The sequence below is a fragment of the Amphiprion ocellaris genome, chromosome 6 (assembly GCF_022539595.1).
Source record: "Amphiprion ocellaris isolate individual 3 ecotype Okinawa chromosome 6, ASM2253959v1, whole genome shotgun sequence".
In the NCBI taxonomy this organism is placed as follows: domain Eukaryota; kingdom Metazoa; phylum Chordata; class Actinopteri; family Pomacentridae; genus Amphiprion; species Amphiprion ocellaris.
The window spans coordinates 37452113-37473135 of NC_072771.1; the positions used below are offsets into that span (position 1 = coordinate 37452113).

The window sequence follows — 21023 nt, forward strand, 5'->3', positions numbered from 1 at the left end:
TCATGGTGCCCCTTTACCAGCTAAACTACTACGATGCTTTTAATGCATTTCAAGGTCCTGTCACTGTAATGCAACGCAAATTGGAATTTAAGTTTTGTAAAACTCTGCACAAAACAAGTGAAACTCAGGTAAGATTCTAGGAAGTATGAATGAGTTTAGTTCCTCAGAACTGCTGCTTATCATCATTGCAGGATGCTGAAATCACAGATCAAACAAGCAGGAGACTCCATGCAGCACTCTCAAATCAGATCAGAGCGTACTGAAGACATTAAGGACACTTTAGATCGACATGAGTGCCAGTTCTTAATGCTGTGCCCCTGCTCTTTGAGGGGTTGTTTGTGTCTGATGAGATCAAAATTCTCGTACATGCATGAGTGCCTGGAGCGTGCTTTTGTATACGTTTGTGAAGATTTCGACTCAAGAGCACCAACATTACATCTTGAGTGCATCTTCAGACTTACTGGACCCTGTGAGGACACCGCTATGCTTTCAAAACAAAATTCTGACCAGAAGCTCCAAAAAAGAAAAGAAACAACTTTAACAACTTAATTTAGAGAAGCAGCCAAAGCATACAAGGAATAAAAGCAGCAAAAAAGAAACACGTCAGTTCTATATGATGTTGTAACTGTGCATCACAGACAAACTGTACTATAACATTAATTCAAAGATTAGTTTCACAATTTAATCAAAAAATAAACTAACTAAATATTAGATGACTGAGATGGGATCCAGGGCAAAAAAAAAAAAACTTCATCGCAGCATCGCTAGTATTCACCACATTTTGTAAATCACTTGAAAGATTTGCTTTTTCTCCATGTTTGAATGTAGAAGTAAAGAATATACCTGTGGTCCTGGTTTTCCACAAGGACCTGGCAACCCAGGTGAGCCACGGCTGCCCTGAAACACAAAAGCCAGCTCAGTGTAAACAACAGACCAAGCCAAGCATGTGCATTTAAAATAAAAACACAAAAACCACACACAGCATGGCACAAAAGCTGTTGGCATTTTAGATTTTCAGTTTCTTATCCATAATGTTATACCATCAGAGAGGCATTTTCACAAACTTTTATTGCCTAAAACTTAGTACATGGAAATGGTAAATGGACTGCACTTCAATAGCACTTTTAGAAAGCAGAACAACAGGTCTCAATCCACACAAAAACACTGATAGTGGGTGAGATGACAAACAAGGATAAATGGAAGTAATCCAGCGTTGCTAAAGGGACACGGATGCAAATGGTTGCAGATACAAGAAGCCAGGTATTGAGCCACCAATTTTATTATTTATGAATGATTCACTGAATCACCTACCTTGTCCCCTTGGAAACCACACTCCCCTGGCTCTCCTGTTATGCCAACATCCCCCTGGGAAAACACAGCAACATAAAAATGAATCCGAATGTTGATAAAACAGACAGAGTGAATCAAAAGCTAATGTCCCAGGAGTGCTGAGTAGGACACAAGTCGTAGATTATAGTTTTGTGTTACATGCTACCTTTCTCAGAAATCAGAGATATGATTTAGTGATTTTTCAGCATTCTTATGTATAAGGTGGTTAGTAGTTTGAGAAAGACATATGCAGATCACCTTATCACCTTTCAGTCCTGGTTCCCCTGGGTTTCCCAGTACTCCCTTTGAAGCAAAACACAAAACAAGATAAATGATTAAACATGATTAATGAGTAGTCCTGTTGTTGCTGCTGTTTGCTCAGGCTTACACACTCTGCAGTAATTAATCCCAACACCAACCGTGTGTCTTGTCAGAGTGAATTTAACCACTACTTGAGGACATTTTGATTAAGACCAATTACTAAACTGCCTAAATGTGCACTATTTATACTGAATCAATCTCAAAAAACAAGACAGAAATGTCACTAGAAAACTGTAATTTACCTTCAGTCCTGGTGGTCCTGATAAGCCCATGATGCCTACAGGGCCCATGTCTCCCTGCAAACGACAACACAAAGAAAACACATACTCATACACCAGCAACCACGTTAAAAAACACTTATATTTTGTACGTCCCACTTATGCTGTCAAAAGAACTCTGCCATGTCAGGGCATAGATGCCACGAGACCTCCGAAGGTGTCCAGTTAGGACTTGTTTTCCAACACATCCAACAGATGATCGATCAGATTGGGATCTGGTTATTTTGGAGGCAAAGTCAACACCATGAACTCTTTGTCATGGTCTTCAAACCATTCCAAAACAAAGTACAGTGGGGCAGTTAGCATTATCCTGCAAAAAGAAGGCCGTGAAGGGTTGTATATGGTCTGCATCTATGTTTAGGTCAAAGCAACATCCAAATGGATTCCAGGATCCAAGGTTTCCCAGTAGAACATTGCCTAGACAAACACGCTGCTTTCGTTGACTTGCCTTCTTTCCATATTGCATGCTGCTGCTATCCTTTCCTCTTGTAAACAAACTAAAGGCACCAGATGTCCACAAGAGGCAACAGAAAATGTGATTCTTCAGACCAGGTCATCTTCTTCCACTCTTCAAAGGTCCAGCTCTGATACTCATGTGCCAATTGTAGGTGGACAGGAGTCTGACTGATTTGCAGTAACTTGTGATGCAGTTTGTGTTCAGACATCTTTCTATCATAACTAGCATTGGAAATTAGCCGGTTACAGTAGCTCTTCTTCACTCTTTGCTCCCCACCAACATCAACAAACTTTGGACGTCCCATACTCTAAGAGTGTACATGGAGATGACTCAAGTAACCGTCCCAACCTTGTCTTTGAGAGGGTCTTTCAGTATCCTCCGAACAATGTGCATTTTCAAGGTTATGATGCAACATCTAATATGGCAGCAGGACCAGACGAATCTAAATTAGGTGGAGGGTCTTTAGCTGGATATGCCCCCACAGCACAACAGCGATCCCAACCTAATCCAGCAGTCCTGTCCGTCTATGACTTCTGGAGAGGACTCCCTTCTGCTTTTAACTTTAGAGGTGTAAACTTTGATGTAGTGAACTACCAGCCAAGAAACCCAGAACCCTATGAATGATCCAATCACTGGTTCAGTGGCTTTAATGATGTGGCAGATTGGTGTATTTCATAATTGCTACCATAACTAGGGTTGGGTATTTTCCAGAAATAGAGAAGGTAGTGCAGTGGTTAGCAGTGTCGCCTCACAACATGAACTTTCTGGGTTTGAACCTGCAATGGACTGGTGACCTGTATAGGAATGCCAGTTGGGATAGAAGCCACATCTCTCAAATGTTCAAGTCAAAACAGATTACTTATTGATGCCTGCTTTTTGGTACAGTTTTGATAGGTTTGAGAGTTACTCCTGAGAACACATTTTGGTCAGCAGCAAAAAAGTGTTTCAAACCTACAGCCGGTGCTCAAAATACATAAAATAAAGATGCACTTCCTGAAGTGAACGATGTGTAAGAGATGTAAAAGAATAGCAATGTTATTATCTACTTTTCCTAAAGAAAGAAAAGACAAAAATGCACTGAGAGAGACAAGGAATCACAGTGTATAAACCATGATATATAAATGTATAATCGGTTAAAAGGATAAAACAACACTCACAATGAGACCAGTCACTCCACATGGACCAGGAGCTCCCAGTTCACCCTAAGGAGGGAAGAAAGAGCAAGAGATAAAGAAAAGATACAACGCGAGCACGGAGTAGAGCTCCAGGGGAAGGACTCGTATGAAAGCAAACAGTGTGTTGCTACATTTTGTTTGATTGGTGTTTTCCTCCACCGAGTGATATTTTTCTCCATTAGCTTTAGCACAGCGACTGAGCGACTTGGCACTTGACACACAGAGCAGCTTGTTGTCCTAATGATGTGCCCCACTGCCACATGCCATGCCTACATCCTCTCCAAAGCGCCGCATCAAATGGAGAGAGATGGCCAACACACCAGCCCAGTGTGGCCTTCCTGTCGCCTCCCTCAACATTCCCTATGAATGAAAGGAGATGAATGCAGCCAAATGGAACATCCCCTTTCCCTCTGGAGGGAGAGGAAATGAAGCCTGGAGGAGACTCTCAGAGGTCAGCCAATCACAATCTGGCACTGACCCTGTCAATCATGAGCGGCGAGGGTCAAGCCGAAGAAAGAGGAGCGGCGAGTGAAAGTGCTGACGCTGCCCTTCATATCAGTGTGGATTATGATGGCTGAGTGAGTTGGTGAAGGACTGCAGGTCTTTGGCTCGCAGTCAATCTTGTGGAGGAAAAAAAAATGTGTTGCTATGAAACAAGATGTAAGCAAGCTGTGACTCTGTTACTGTGCATTTTTCAGAAATAGTGCAGCAGTTTATCTGGACTTATGTCAAAAAACATAGCAGCATTTGTTTTCAGTGCATGAAAGAACTGAATCATTTCTCATAAAGCCCTTTGTGCTGCATTTTTAGAGGAATTGTGCAAAAGAAATGAAACTTTAGACACACAACAACCACAATATGCATCATTCCTTTTGAATTATGACATTTTCTCAGGAAATCATGTTCAACCAGCAAATCTGAATCAGCTGTCCCTCTACAATCAAAGCTATTTTTAGTCTTTACTGTATGAAATTGTCCTGGTGTGTGAAGATCAGGGAGGAGATCTGAAATTCGGAACTCAAAAAGTTTTCAAGCCAATTTCATTAAGTTGCCTCAATTTGAATTCAGTTTATAATCAAGTAATGCAGAAATTAGACTTTAAATTACACACAATATTAAGCTGATGCAATTGCTGGCATTATTGTGTCAACACAATCCTTCAAAATAAAGTTTGAAACATAAAATGTAAATCCAGACCAGTAAATTAGATTTTTTTTTTTTTTGTTTTGCAACTTTGCAGTTCATTGAGTAGTGGGAATATTTCTCATGAAATTACTTCTTGTATGGTCATTATCTCCAATGTTTTGGACTTCAGGGACACATAGGAGGAGTTGCATTGTGCGAAATTAATTAAGTTGTGCAGGTATCCATTTCCTTAATAATGCACTTGTTTACCTGGACTTAAAATTTAAAATAACATAGACATATTTGCTTTAAGTGCTTAAGAAAGTGCAGTAATTGCTCATTAAGCCATCTGCCCTGCATTTCTAGAGGACACGTGTTAAATAAATGAAATTTTTGAATATTCAATACACAAAGATTTATGCAACAGCCACAAGATGCATCAATCTTTGTGAGTTGTGATATTTTCTGAGAAAATGATGATCAACCAACAAACTATATTGAGTTCAGAGAATCAGCTTTTCCTCTACAGTCAAATGTGTTTTTAGTGTTTAATGTCAGAAATTGCCCAAGCATGTTAAGACAGAGGAGAAGACTGAAAAACTTGAATTCAAGATGAAGAAAAAATGTTTTCAAGCCTATTTCATTACGTTACCTGGGCTTGTGTTTAGTTTTCAATCAACTAAGGCAGAAATTTCAGTTGAAATTATGCATATTAGGTCGGTGAAATTATTAACACTATTTTGTCAACCCAGCATTTCAAAATAAAGTTTGAAACTTAAAAAGTTAATCTACATCAGTAAATTGGATTGTTTTTTTTCTTGAGAATACCTCGCTTGAATTACTTTTTAGTGTTTTATTGTTATGTTCACATCTGGGGAAATCTCTTTCAGTAACAATGTTTTGGACTTCAGGGACATACAGGAGGAATTAATAATATGCTAGTATTTTTACAGGAAATGTGCTAAATAAATGAAATTTTATAGAACTCGTACAAAAAATTATGCAAAAGCCACAAAATGCATCAGTCTTTATGACTTATGACATTTTCTAATGAAATTATGTTCAACCAACAAACTATATTGAGTTCAGAGAATGAGCTTTTCCTTCACAGTCAAATTTATTTGTTGTCTTTACTGTATAAAACTGTCCTGGCATGTTAAGATAGTGGAGAAGACCTCAAATCCTGAGCTCAGTGTGAAGAAAATTAGGTTTTCAAGCCATATTCATTAATTTGCCTCGACTTGAATTCAGTTTTCAATCAAGTAATGCAGAAATGTGAGTTTAAATTACACACAATATTAAGTTGACGTAAGTACTAACAATATTATGTGAACACAATCCACCAAAAATGAAGTTTGAAACTTAAAAAGTTCATGTAAATCAGTAAATTGGACTGTTTTTGTCTTGGGAATAGATCTCTTGAACCACTTTTTAGTGTATTATTGTTATCTGTTCACATCTGGTGAAATCTCTATCGGTAACAATGTTTTGCTCTTCGGGGACACACACAAGGAATTGCATTGTGTAAAAATAATGATGAAGTTGTGCAGGGTTCCACATCCTTTCACTTACTGGGTTCCCATCAGGGCCAGGAGGTCCCCTCTCTCCAAAGTCACCAGGAAACCCCTGAGCACACAAACAAACAAACAGGATGGTCACGTAAGCAGAGAGGAGGAGAGGGGAGGGGAGAGCTGAGTGGCTTCATCACACTGTCAGAACGCCCATTTTGATGGTGGCTGCACTCAGGTAACACAGTGAAGTTATTGCACCCAAACACAGGGGGATCAACAAAGTGTCTCCCCAAAACAGAAGTTTGCAGAGTAAAGCCAAGCAAATCCCACCGAATGCGCTCCCAGCACTTTCATTCCTGGGAGACCGGCAGGAAATTCCATGGCTGAGTGTTTCCAAGCGACGAGTGTCTGTGTGTGCACGCGCTGGCAGCGTGAACCAAACCCCCAGGACTTTGCCTAAATGGCTGAATAAAGCTGCTTGGCCTAGGAACTGCTGACTGTGCCCTTTTTCTTTTTTTTTTTTTGCTTTGCTTGGTGCTCGTAATTCCATTATAGAGGCAGAACAAGAGGCGTGATGCAGCCACGAGGCCACACGCTCATCGTGTGCTTGTCAGCAGGCCAAGGTCAACACGAAAAACCCGGCGCTCAACACCGCTCTGCAGCGCTACGGTCAGAATGTCTGCAGACGGAGAGGAAAAGATCAAATTAAAACGTACGATGACCCCGAGAGACGGCGGAGACGGTTGTGTGGCTTCTTCAGAACATCAGGCAAACGCGGATAAAGTGTATAAGCAGCGACATGAGGCCAACAGGACATGTGGAAAAGTTTGCCTCTTTCCAAAAATATCAATAGCTGTCTCCATTTGATCAGAAACACATGCACAACTTTGCTTTCATATTGACAACTGAGTTTGGATCCGTCCAGTGAAAGTCCTGCCATAAATACATACAGAAAGCTGTTTTGACACTTTCCTATACGGCTGACAGAGCAAAAGAGGAGCAATTAGATGCTGTAAAATGCACAAAATATCTACTTTTTTGTGCATCAAGTTGTTTTAATCTTGATGACATGTATTCCTATTGGGTAAAACATGCCAACTGGTTGTCTGGTCTGTTTCTGTTACACTGTTTTACTGCTGAGTCAGGACAGAAAGAAAAAAAACTTCTTACACAACACGACTGACCTCACTTTTCACCACAGAGGAAAAGTAATGGCTTGCTCATGACTCGGCCGATGCCAGCATACTTCTGGACCTCAGTGTATGTCACTGACCACCGCTGCGTCATACTATTTAAAAGTCATGTACGACTCCACTGAGCCTGAGAAAATATCTGATTCATACAAGCGGTTGAGTGCAGCTTTAGTATTTTCCATGTAAGACTGGAAGAAGCGGAAATTTACTTCCAGGCGCCGATGACGGTAGACTTCCCTGGTCTGTGGCTGAAGACTCCGCAAGGCCAAACCCACAAATGATGCATGCCATTATCATATCCATCTAATGCAAAGCAAGCACAGTAATAAGAGCATTGTCTAACATTTCCTAATCAACTTCAGTCAGAGAAAATTAATCACAGAGATCATAATTTATAGACGGAGGGAGCAAGTTTTAACCCTTGGGACTTCTGAAAACCCACTGGTGGGTGTAAAAAGCATGTTATATTTAAAAAAAAAAAAAAAAAAACCACCAAAATTACATAATTTATCACAGTAAAAATAGAATAGTGGTTTTCAGCTTTTAGACAGCTCTCAAACTAATCATCTGTTATGTGGAAAAAAATGTGAAATCACGATATTTCCTCAAAATTAATGAATTCCATATGTTTCATTTTTTTTTTTAAAAATTCAAAAACAAAATATTTGCATTAACAATATGACAATGACATGACAAAAATTCAGGGACTTTTTGGACGAGCTGGGATGAACTGCAGGCCGTGTTTACACAAAGCACATGGGAGATGAGTAAGAAATAAAATACAAATCAGCAGTTAAACATCTGTAACATGTAAAATCATCTTTTTTCCAGCATTGGCAACATCTGTAGGCAGTTGGAAAAATGTAGTACATAATTCCATTTTTCTCTATAAAACCAAATTTAGTTTTTTCTTTTTTTTATGTTTTACAGTTGTTGGCAATATATTGTCTCACTGCACATAAGACATTTTTCAGTCTTCTCTACCTCTAGCTATGGTTGTGCTGCTTCTATAGAGGTGTAGAACTTTATATTTATTGTGGAAAAATTGGTCTACAGAGAGAAAAAACATGACAAAAGCAAAAAACTATTTAAAAGTGGTCAGAAACTGCTTGTAGTTCAGAGGCTTAATTGACTCCCTTTTACATATTGCCAATCATTTCTGATTTTAAAAAGAAAATTGAGTAAGAATCTGACTATAATCTGCTGACATATGAACATATGTGTTTTTAAAACACACAGATAAATATTTAGGGTGCATAAAACTCCCTTTACACTGTAGAACTCCCTACAGTAGCATCACAGTGCCAGAGAGGAACTTTTATTTCCACATATTTATGACTAAGGCCATGAGGAGCCTCACACTGAACTAAAGTCTCTGTCAGAGTTATGGTCATTTTATAGGAGCTCTGTGCTACAATAAGATCCCATAAATCACAAACACACAGTCACTGCTGTACGGCTACATTAACAACAGTTTTCTGAGAAGTATGTTGAGAGAAAACTTTACCGGCCTACCCATCTTGCCCTTCTTCCCATGAACGCCAGGAATTCCCTAGAAGCAGGAAAGAAAACAAGCGATGGAGAAAATGGATGAGAGGGTATTAATCAGAGGAATGAAAGTGCAGCATTTTAAGCGTCAGAAGCTATTAAATGGTCAGATTTTAAGTTTAAAGCCTTGCTAAGTCATCACATTCTTCACAATTTGAAAAACAAACGTGTTAGCTGGAGTAAAAACAGAAAAACAACATTTCAGTTGCTAGATTTTTGCCACCAGTGGGTACAAATTTAAATATTCATGGTTCATTCCTCAGGTAAGGGGAAAGTAGTTGAGAAAACCAAATCTAAAGCTCCATTTAACAGCTGTTCTGGAGCTTTCTTTTGCTCTGAAACATCATCTGCTGATGAACATTTTGCAACATGATCAAAACTTCACAACTGGTACTAATGGATCCTGAGGAGATTGTTTTGTGGGCTAAATTGGCCACTTTAGGACATTTCAGATTCAACTTTTTATATTGAGGATATATATTTGATTGAAAATGGCCCACAGCGCCATTGTGCCATTTTGGTTGAGCTAATGTGGCTAAAAACAATAAAAATCAGACTTTAGAATACTTGATATTAGTTTTTTTTATCCACATCCCTGGAAGTTAATGGAAATTTAAATCGTTGCTGGGTTTAAATAAATTTAAATCCACCCTCTACACTTTATTATTACCCTAGACAGTGAATGGGTTTGATCAAAACTTGCACCTCTTGAGGCTCAGAATAGTGATTCTGTGGTCTTTTGCCTCAAGTGTCACATTACTCCGAGAATGAATTCTATTTCTATTTCATCATTTTGACCCATGGACGCTCCTAATGCAACCCAGTAGGCAATTGGCTCTCGTGGCCACTGATACTCACTCTCTCGCCATCTGGACCAGGAAAGCCAAAGAGCCCAGGGATGCCAATGTGACCCTGGAGAAGATGAATAAAAGATGGGAGTGGAGGCACAGATAAGGCAGAGATAGATGGGGAAAAGCAAAAATGAAGTGGACGCTAGAGAATCTCTAGAAAGACTTGAGCTGCGACAGTTTGATCTGCTACAGCGCTGCAAGGTTTTGATTACGGCGGAGCTGGTCGAAGAGCCAAGCCTTGAGGCAAGTGTATATGCCCATGGACTGCATGGTGCTGGCTTCCACGATGTAGTCCAAGGGCACATACCCTCGCATCAGGGATCTCTGGAGGGTTCAAACCTGCTCAGCAAGGAGGAGGAACAACAGTGACATTAAATGAGAAGCTTGCAAGTGAATGCAGCAATGTATTTTTATATTTGGCTTGCATTAGCAAGAAGAGCAAGACTTGACTAACAAAAACATCTGTCTCCATCATTACAAGGCTGAAAAAGACCAGACGTGGGGCGTTTATGACACTGGCCAGTTTTACGTGCCCACATTGGTTAAAGTAATTCATTTAACAGCCATTTCACAGTTCATTTAAGAAGTTAAACAACATTACTATGTGGAGAAGACATGTTTCTCTACCCTGTGGCCATGAGGGGAAGATGAGCAAAGAATCACGACGAGGAAAATGAATTTCAAGACTCAGTGTGAGGATTTAGCTTCCAGATTGTCCACATTTGTTAAAAAGACGGATGTTAAGGTGGTATTTTTCCCAACATCTACTTACCCTGACTCCCTTTGGCCCCATTCTTCCTACAGGCCCAGGTAAACCCTGAATGCAACACAAGATAAAGCAGATTTCTGTGGTTACACTTTTGCAAAAAGAAGACAAAAAAAAACCACATTTATGCGTTGTTTTTCTTCATTCTAATTAGCAACATTAGCTGACATTTGCAGTGATAATACTTAAAACAGCGTCCACATCTCAGAAACACTGTCAGCTAATCCAGCAGCACAGGAAATCTCTTCCCCAGCAACTCTAAAAATCAACTCTCAGCTCCCCCACAGCAAAGTGCAGCGTTGTTCGACATCAACATACAGCCGCAGTGATTCACAGCCCACAGATGGTAGGGGGTGCTAAAAGCTAATCCATCACACGCCGCTCAAGTGTCTATGGGGATCAGAGTTCTGACATTGCAAAGTGTGTTAAAGCACAAACACAGAAACCTGTGCCTGATCTCCGCGTTATCTTAAGCATTCAGGGAATCGAAAGTGAACGTCCAGCTGTTCTCAGAGTTTTTACATTTGCTTAAAGCTAAGAGGAGACAGATTTTAAATGCAGAGAAAAAAAAACCCTAATGCTCCCCAGCTTCTCCAGTCAAACACTATTCCTTGAAGTGGGGCGAGGCTCACAGTTTGGAAGGACAGCAGCAGCTTATTTGTACCCGCAGAGCTGTGGCATTAGTCACACTTTTATTACCTTTCCTTTCTTCGGGGTAGTGCTTACTATGGAAACCTTTTGACATTTTATTTCCTCGCTAGACCAGGAGGCATCCAGCGCTGAAAAATTCCACCACAGGTGATACCTTTTTTTTCTTTTCCTGCCCTTTCATTCATCTGCTACAAACTTTTTATTTGGATTTACCAAATTAGATTTTTTTAAAGCCGACACGCTGGCGGCTGAGATTTGTTGCGGGCATCCAATATCTTGAAATTTTATTATTTCCTAGTTACCGGAAAGCATACAAGAATCCAGCTCTTCCCCTGTTGATGCTGTTATATTCATCATCCTGACAGCAGGTAAAAATTACTAAATGAAATTTGATTTATTAAAATGGCCCTGACATGGACCATTTTCAAAAAAGCTTGAATTCACAATAGAAATGATATCCAGGTTTCCATTTATTGCTTTATCTTTGCTGCTGTGTGTGTCAGTGTGTGTGTCAGTGTGTGTGTCAGTGTGTGTGTGCGGCCCTGCTCAACTAGCACTGCAACACTAGATGTACTGCACCTGCCTGCCAGGATAGCCTTTGGCCCCAGGGCTTCCATCATCTCCCCGTTCACCCTGCAGAGACAAAGACAGCACAGAGAGCGGCATTAGAAAAAAGGCAAAAGGAAGGAAGAAAGAACAGGAGGATGGAAAGACGGAAGGCCGGAAAAAAGGCTTCTTTTATGCACACATGGTTTCTGTTGTAGCCTCGCTGATTGCCATAATACAAAGCTAAGAAAGACAGTAATAAAAACTGAAAGCATGCACTGTGTTTAGGCCGCAATAAACAACAGTCCTATGTAAGGATTTAAATCTCTCAGCTTCTCAATAAAGACCTTTTGTTTAGTCGAGTCAGTGTTGCCTCAGGAAAGAGGCGCCACGACAGACGCTGCCACTCCAGCCGTTCAATTAATCCAACAGTAAGTGCTATTATAATGCGGTGTAGCCACATGCTGTTGAGACTACTGTGTTTATCCTCATCAACACACACACAACTATAATACATGAGTCATTCCCTCCTTGTGGTGAGAGCGGATCCCTCGGAGAGGAATGTTTAATTCTACATGTATGGGAAGAGTAAAACAAGATTAGTTAGTGAAGGCATGTAAGAAATTACGGGCTACAGCCGACCGCATTCATTACACACTGGCAAGAGCTGGGTTTGTGTATTCGCAGTTCCATTGGAACATTAGATAAGTAGTCTGTTAACAGAGACTGAAATCATAATGTGTGATTAATAATAATCATGAATCAGAGAAACAGTAGTCATAGTAAAAGCTGCATTAGCGCAAGTAGTATCAGAGGCAGTAAGTGTAGTTATAAGGTACAGCTACTGTACAATGTACAGGCTCATCCTAAAGTCTGGACACATAGGAAATCTCATTAACGATCTTTTTTTTTGTCTCCACAGATTTAATATGATTTTGTCAAAAGCAGAAAGAGTTGAACTGGTACTTCTCAGTGGATGTGAAGGATGGCCATATCGAAACATCCATCCATCCATTATCTATACACCACTTAATCCTCACTAGGGTCGCGGGGGGGGGCTGGAGTCTATCCCAGCTGACTCAGGTGAAGGCAGGGGACACCCTAGACAGGTCACCAGTCTGTCACAGGGCTACATACAGAGACAAACAATCACTCTCACATTCACACCTACGGGCAATTTAGAATGATCAATTAACCTCAGCATGTTTTTGGACTGTGGGAGGAAGCCGGAGTACCCGGAGAAAACCCATGCATGCACAGGGAGAACATGCAAACTCCATGCAGAAAGATCCCGGGAAAGCCGGGACGCGAACCAGGGATCTTCTAGCTGCAAGGTGAAAGTGCTAACCACTACACCACTGTGCAGCCCCATATCGAAACATAGCAGATGAATTTAACCATCCAAGGAGGATTCCTCTTGGCTTTTCCACAGTGGCGAAGGTGGTTAAAAAGTTTCAAGAAAAGGGCAGCGTCATGGACAAACCCCATTCTGGACGACCAAATGCATCAGCATCTTGAAGTATCCAGGTCTAAATACAAACACTGGGTGACCGGGTGTTCTCTGTAGCTGCACCCAGGCTCTGGAACAAGCTCCCCCCAACATGCACCATCACTGACCTGGGTCTTTTTAAATCACAACTCAAAACCTTCCTGTTTAAAATGGCTTTTCATACCTAGCAGCATGGTGACATTTTATTACTTTTCTTTTAGATGTTATGTTTTAGTGCTGTTTTATTGCTGTTTATTTCATCATTTTATCGTATATTTTACGGGCTGCTCAGTGGCGGGGTGGTTAATACTGTCAACTTGCAGCTGGAAGATCCCCAGTTCGTGTCCCGGCCTTCCTGGGGTCTTTCTGCATGCAGTTTGCATGTTCTCCCTGTACATGCAGCAGTTTCCCCACTGTTGTTCCTGGTTCAGCAAAGGCCATTTATTTTCACTGTGAATTTTATGTTTTACATGTTGTTGGCGGACTTCTTCTGACTGATTAACATGAAGACAGCAAAACCATTGACTTGACGCACTGCTAAACTTCATCCTAAATTGTTGCTTTTGCAATTTGTTTATTGCACTGTTTCAAATGTCACTGTAATTTTGAAACAGATCCCCTGTATTGTATATCTTCACGAACAACGGTCAGTTTTTGTGGAACATCACTGAGATACCAGCTAAAGCTGTTGTCCTACTGAACTACATTACAGTGGGAGGTGTTCCTCATTTTTCGTCCATCCTGTTCAGCCGTTTAAATGGCACGTGTAATCACTTAAGACGAAAGTTGGGACTAATTCTAGGTAACATGAAGAGTTTTGGCTTTCTGAACACTATGGAGCAGCAAAGTCTCCTAACATGAGGACACACATAGTGTAAAAAAAAAAAAAAAAAAAATGGATTTGCATGTGTTTTTGAGGAGTGCATGGAACATATTGTAGTGTGAAAGTAAACAAGTTTGCTTACACGAAAATCTCCACAGAGTACCTTTAAGTAATATATAAGTTCCACCAGACTGACAGTCAATCAGGAGTGTCTGCAGTAACCAAGAAATAGTGCTGCTACTTACGTTTAATGGACTAGAAAACAACCAAATCAAATGCACCAACTGAAGTAACAAGTCTCAGAATGCCGTGGAAGAAACTAACTGTGAATTCATCAGATCTGGATGTTACACCACGTGTTATTTGTGTCATTTTCAACACTAGAAGAGGCAGAAAATGCTAGCTTTTTTATTACGACATGGCACATTCTTCTAAGAGATACTGCAGAGACTTTGGATTCAGGGAGGAGGCAGATGAGGAGGAGGAGGAGCAGGAGGAAGAGGAATGACCTAGGGTGCTCAAACTATTTAGCCTACTTGTACCGTTGCCAAAAATCTCTTCCCGCCAAGATTCCCGGATGACTTGTATCTAATGTCTACTCCCTAAGTGTAGATTCACTGCTGTTGCTATTTTTTTACTATCTTGATGTGTCTGTGTTAATATTTTCTCTGTGGCATTCCCTTCCTCTCTCCTGTTTTGCAACTATAAATGGAAAGACATGCTGGGGCCTTGTGGGAACCGTCTCTGCAGGCTCTTAGTTCGTCTATTTGGTGAGTAAACATGCACCGACACACAGTTAACACACAGACGCTGCAGCTGTGAGACAGATAAACAGAATGCATTATTGGATTTAGTGACTTCAAATGAAATGGAGAGATGATTACAGACGAGAGAAAACGTGTGATAAAAGTAAAGCGAGGAGGCTCTTGGAAGTAATTCAATGAATAGCATTTATTCGATTCAACTTGTGCAAAGTGCAGTAAAACTAAAGGAAATCAATATTTGGCCAAACTACCCCTTTCCATTTAAACCAGCACAAATCATCCTCAGTGCACAGTTTTTCAAGCTACTTTGCAGGTTGGTTAGTTCAAGCGCCTTGGAAATGTTGCCACGGTTGTTCTGTGGGTTTAGGCTGTGTCTTTTATCTCAAGTAATAAACTGACTCCATGATATTGAGATTGGGACTCTGGGAGGTTCCTGGCAGCAATGCATGATGAGTACGAATACAAACATGTCATGTAGTGGGACAGACAACTAGAAACGTCAATCAAATTGTCATCCAAGCATTCAATTTGGCAAACCTAGTACTTGCAGGCCACCCATTCAGGGAAAAAAAACATCTAAAATGGCAGTAATTTTGAAAATGGTGGACACTTGAACCATATTTTGAGATCTTTTTTGAAAATCTTTTAACTTGGTTGTCCAGTTTTTGTGATATAAACATTGTATTATCCAATTTTGACACCTTAGCATTCGAATCTAGCAACAAAAAGCATCTATGAACCTTCTAAACAGAGTGAAGTCGCATTAATTTAAAGTCAAAACGGGATAGCAAATGTTAAATTTAAGTTTATTGATGCAATCAGGACAGTAAAATCCCCTTGAATTAAGCAGGTACTTTGAGTTACTTTGAGTTTGAATTAGTATTATTTTACTGTTAGTTAGAAAAAATATTAACACCGACACATGCTTGTTTTTCAAACTTCTTAGTTCTAATTGCATTTACATGTTAGGGCAGATTAGAATGTACAGAACATGTAAACACCCTTCAGGTTTGCCAGTCTGACTTCTTGCCCTTTATTTATCCAGATACTGAAACAATATCACAACCCATGAAAACCTGTACTGGAATCTACATCAGAGTGGCCAAAAGCTAGCTCTTGGCATATAAGTTATTGTGTTATAACCTGCAAATGTAGATTCTACATGCTAGATTCCATATATTTGACTATAAAATCAAACAAATTGCTCCATAAGATCGTGCTGTGTGAATATATACTGAAATGAGTATCAGAAATGGTAGCCATCTTGAAATATTGGCATCAATTTGAAAATCTGTGCGGCATGAGGAATGATTTTGATGCTTGGTGACAAAATTTGGATTCTACATGCTAAATAGCATATACATTGACAGTAAAACCAACCAAATCAATCTAAAAGATCATGCTGTGTGAAAACATATGGGATTGCATGTTGAAACGGTGGCCATCTTTAAAAAAAAAATCGGTGCCGATCAGGAAATTCATGTTACATGAGGTCAGTTTTGGTGCTTGTATTACAAAATATGCAGTTCTTCTGATATTTGCAGTTATCTGCCCCACTAAATCATTCTGCAGCCATGCTTCTAGGGAAATAAAAAATACTCACAGGTTCACCTGGGAGACCAGACGGACCAGGATGACCTTTTTGTCCCTGTTGAAAAAGAAACAATAAGTTCAAAGTTTTGCACTTTCAACAATAATTCAAACATTGTGGCATATGATGATCACAAAACCACAGGAAGTACAATGCTAAATGATGCGCTTTGCAGAAAAGGGATTGTGTCCTTCTTGGGTAGCAAATATTTAATGGCCAATGACCAGATTCAATTAAATTTTTGTTGTTATAGAGTTTATCACCTAGTATTTAGGAGCGTCTCAGTCAGCTCTGCGGGGGCTGAAATTATGTTGAGGATTTTCCAATTGCCTCAGAAAGAACGTGACTTTATTTCCTTATTTTAAAAAAAAGTAGAATGAAACAACTTAATAAAAAAACCTGGAAGGCTTTGTTTAAAAGGCTCCACAGCAAAGACAACCTTAATAGCTGTGAAACTAATAGACCACTTATCGGCAGTGCTGGCTGGTTAACCCTGAATAAAGCACTTATTTACGATTTCTGCACAAGAACAATGCAGTTTTTATTTGCTGTTGCAGCACGGCGACTCGGCCTTGAGTTTTGCCTAATCACTGCCATCGCTGCACTCTGACAAAACAATTCTGAACCATCTTGCATTAATTAAACCAGTAAACCAATTAGGCAGTAGCACGTGAAACCCAAAAGGGTAATTAATGGTCACCTTCATGCACTGTGATGTCAAATGAGCATGCCAGCTGGTTACAAAATGTATTAATCTTTTCACAATCAAGGCCCATGGTAGCGTAGATAGAGTCATGCGAAGTCATCTCTGAGAGAAGAACAAGTCGATCCTCTCAACTGTAAAGTCATTAACCACCAGCTGTGTTGAACTGTCAGCTGCATAACAACTAAACTACAGGCAGAAAAAAATCTGTATCGGGAGCAAACAAACAAGCCACCATCAAGAGATCCGCACAAAACCAACTCCGACCTGCAGCCAGAGTTAATATATGAGGATTAACACGCAGCGGGTGGCAGTAATGAAGGAAAATGTGACTAAATGTAAGATTTCTTGACTTGATTAGGCTAATTTTAGGGTGAAATCACAACCAGGAGCAGCCATTTTTAAAATATCTTGCAGAATGCAACTATATCTTTTTAAAGGTCACATATGAAAATGAAATTTTCAAGGCTAATTAAGTTTAATTGTATATATTTCAACAATTTACTGTTATTTTTATTTTTTTTAACTTAAGGTTAATAACAGAACAGTAAAATGACAGAGTAAAGTATTCATTTGCATGTTAACCGTAAAAAAAATTTAGATAAAAAAAATACACTTTTTAATGTATTTAAACCAGTAAAACATGCTAAAGATATTTGCCATTCTTTGATAGAAAAATTATGTATATAAAGTACTGAATACACAGATGATACCCATTTTGTTAAACAGCAGTTATATCTAGTAACATAACATAGCAAAAGTATTAATTTACATGTTGAGTGTAAAAAAAAAAAAAAAAAAGACCAAAACTAAATAATGTCTACATCAAAAATCTGTTAATATTAATTTGTTCTTCTTCAATGACAATTCATACAATCACACTGTCTTACTATATTTTAATCAGATAAAAGAAATCATTATTTTACAGGTATGTGCCATTATTTTCACCATTTCTACAGTTTCTGAATGTTAAAGCGTTCCGTTTTCTAAATGTATTTCTAATCTTCTTATGTTCGAAACAGGTTGCTTTAGTGTCTGTAGCTTTAAATACAGCGAAGCTACTGCTGTCCACGCCACCTTCAGGAAGAAAACTCTCTCTGCAGCTGTCATTTACCTCTCATAGTTGAACACATGGTGTGTGTGAGACCAGGACTTTCTATCACTTCTGACTTTCTTCATTTCACATGAAAGTATGACTGAATTCACTGCAGTCCGTTTTTTGTTTTGTTTCTTTTGTTTGTGCATGGTATAAATGTAAATGAGAACAGCTTTATTGTGAATTTAGTTGTATTAAAATGAAGCATATGTGAGCACAGAGAGCAGGAGAGAAGCTAACAGATGTAAACACCAGCTTGGGGGGCTGAGGACTGGCAGTAGTTAACATTTTTTCAATTCTCGCAGCATTATTTTACATTGGTTTATTCATTTTTAAGGTTTTACGATATAGAAAACAAATTAAAAATGATCTTTCACCCAATGGGACCTTCAAATTTCCATTTTTTACTTTAAATTTCCACTTTGAAGGGCATAGTTCGACATTTAAAAACTAATTGTTGTTCAATAAGAAGCTACAGCTATGAAACATTAGTTCAGTTTAGCACAAAGGTAGAAACAAGATATGCTAAACTATGCTAACCCTCTTCTGGTTGTTGGTTCATATTTAATGAACAGACATGAGAGTGCTGTCAGAATAACTCTATGCATGAAAACAAACAGTACTTTTCTCTGATAAATCGTCTTTAAAGATAGAAGAAGTGTGTTACAATACAACATACCATATAGTGTCGTAGGTTGTACATCTACTATTTCCGGCACGGCATTTCAGCATTCTGGTGCTTACAATCAATAAAATATTAAAACCTGAATTCAAAATGCGTATATTCTATAGCTTGTACATCTTGTGAATCATTTACGATGTATTTTGCAGTAACGGAGCCTGACACGTTTGGCGTCTGCCTCGCCATTAAAATTTAAAATGAAGTTTTGCAGGTTTAAAAACAGTTTGTCTTGAGAGGGGGAGTTAATATTGATGGACCCACCGGTGGGTCGGCCGGGTCGAAGGCGCTGAGGCAGAGTCGGACTGACACGACTGAAGCTGCTATGTAAAATCTCGCTGGCAGGTTGACGTCTCGTATCGATAAAAAAGTCCAGAATCAGTCTAGTGCATCATCTCAACTGAGAAAAGACATTAACAGGACGCCACTGGAGCATTTTCAGAAAACATATTACAGCTATCCCACAGCTACAGAGCAATCAGTCGAGACTCCAGACTTAGAGCCGGTTCCTGAGTCCAATAAGTCCTCGCTGGGAAATAAATAAACACAAAAGGCAACCATTTTTCAAGATTCTAATTTTCTGTCACATCTCCTGCAGCTTTTTGGACACAGATTGGAGCCAGATGCCGGTTCACTGGCTGCAGTAATTCTCCGTTATAGTCTGGTTCTGTCAACCTCCTGATTATTTCTCTATTTATCTGCAGACAGGCAGCAATGTGCAGCGAGTTGGAAGCATTTTATAGGGTTTCTGGGAGTAGATGAGTCTCCTGCAGGAGCCAAAAGCAATGCAGCCACGGAAGGACAAAAGAATGTGTCCGGGCCTTCCAGCACAGCCGATACAGCTGACTACAGTAAAAATAAGGGAAAGAACTTTGTCCCTGAAGTGTGCATGTGTGTGTGTTGTTGACCGACAAAAAAAATAGAAAATCGGACAAGTTTCACAGTTGTGTAAATCCAATGTGGATTGCATTCTCCATTAGTTCTCCCTCTCTACGAAGAGCAAACACTTATAATTAACTCACACCAGATCAGCCCTGCAGCAGCATTGTTCTTTCCATCAATTTTTATATTTATTACAGTGGAGAAACTTCGTCTTCTTCTCATCTGGTAAGTATAAGACATCTTTCTTGGATGAATCGGCAAATAAAAGCATGAGAGTGTTATTATATGAAGCTGAGGAGCAGGAAGGAAAAAATGTGGAGGGCTGCACACCTCATAAAAAGGTTGAGTGTTATTCCAGCGTGCCATGATCAGAGCTGGCTGCATAAAAGGCACACAGGTCCAGGATTGGTAATGTTCTCCACAGTGTTTCGCTTTGACACTCGGTCCCTTCGTACTTTACAGTCCCGACCGCTGACTGACTCCCAGGCAACCTTCCCATTACAACTTTACACACAGTGAGAAAAGCTTCCTCTGGCAGGAGTCCAGCAGAAAACTCAGCAAAAAAAAAAAAGCAGAAGAAAAACGGGAAGGAGGGGAGGGGGGGCGACATCAAGCTGCTGCGAGTCATATTTTACTAGCTGGTTAGACACACAAGAGAATGAACCTCCAGCTTCATGTGTGGCAGGTGATGAAATTTCAGTAAAATGTGAATACAAAAGTGCACTATAAGGAGTTTTGGCTTGGAGCGATCGAAAAAATCCGCAAGAGTCAAGAACAGCTGCAAGCAATGAGGTGTCTGGTGGCTTTCTGCGAGCTGATTGCCTTTTTATTAGCTGCATTTTAATACTTTGCATGGCTGTCAGGAGTTACTTCCTTTCGGGTCAATGCAGACTCGCAGAGCTCCACCTGAACCGATCACAAGAACAAGAAAAAGAGAGTCTGTTACAAGGATGTCGGTGCATGCCCAGCAAAAAATCCACAATTACCATAAATCAGCAGGAACAATATCGGCTTTTCCCATGACTCCATGTTCCATGAGTCACCAGACGAGAAGAGGTCTGTCTTTTTTAAGGTCCTTCACAGCTGAAAAGAGGAACCTTGAGTGCACCAGATGGTTTTTCATAGTCAGCCCTGTCCGATTGCATAACAAACTGCTGGAGCTCCCGCCAAAGGCATTATTGCTCTATTGTGTCCCAGAGGAGGACGAGGCTGTGCATGTGTCTGTCTGTGTGTGTGTGTGTGTGT

General features: G+C 39.9%; 1 protein-coding gene across 1 annotated transcript in view; it reads right to left on the reverse strand.

Annotated features, from left to right (window-relative positions):
• The window catches only part of col27a1b (collagen, type XXVII, alpha 1b), an 88365-nt gene that overhangs the window by 37708 nt on the left and 29634 nt on the right, over window positions 1–21023 (reverse strand). The window contains exons 8-18 of the mRNA XM_023262471.3: window positions 16431–16475; window positions 11785–11838; window positions 10561–10605; window positions 9796–9849; window positions 8897–8941; window positions 6258–6311; window positions 3543–3587; window positions 1893–1946; window positions 1588–1632; window positions 1312–1365; window positions 844–897 (exon numbers count right to left, since the gene is read on the reverse strand). Of these exons, the coding sequence (XP_023118239.1) occupies window positions 844–897; window positions 1312–1365; window positions 1588–1632; window positions 1893–1946; window positions 3543–3587; window positions 6258–6311; window positions 8897–8941; window positions 9796–9849; window positions 10561–10605; window positions 11785–11838; window positions 16431–16475 (549 nt within the window). The remainder of the gene's footprint in view (window positions 1–843; window positions 898–1311; window positions 1366–1587; window positions 1633–1892; window positions 1947–3542; window positions 3588–6257; window positions 6312–8896; window positions 8942–9795; window positions 9850–10560; window positions 10606–11784; window positions 11839–16430; window positions 16476–21023) is intronic.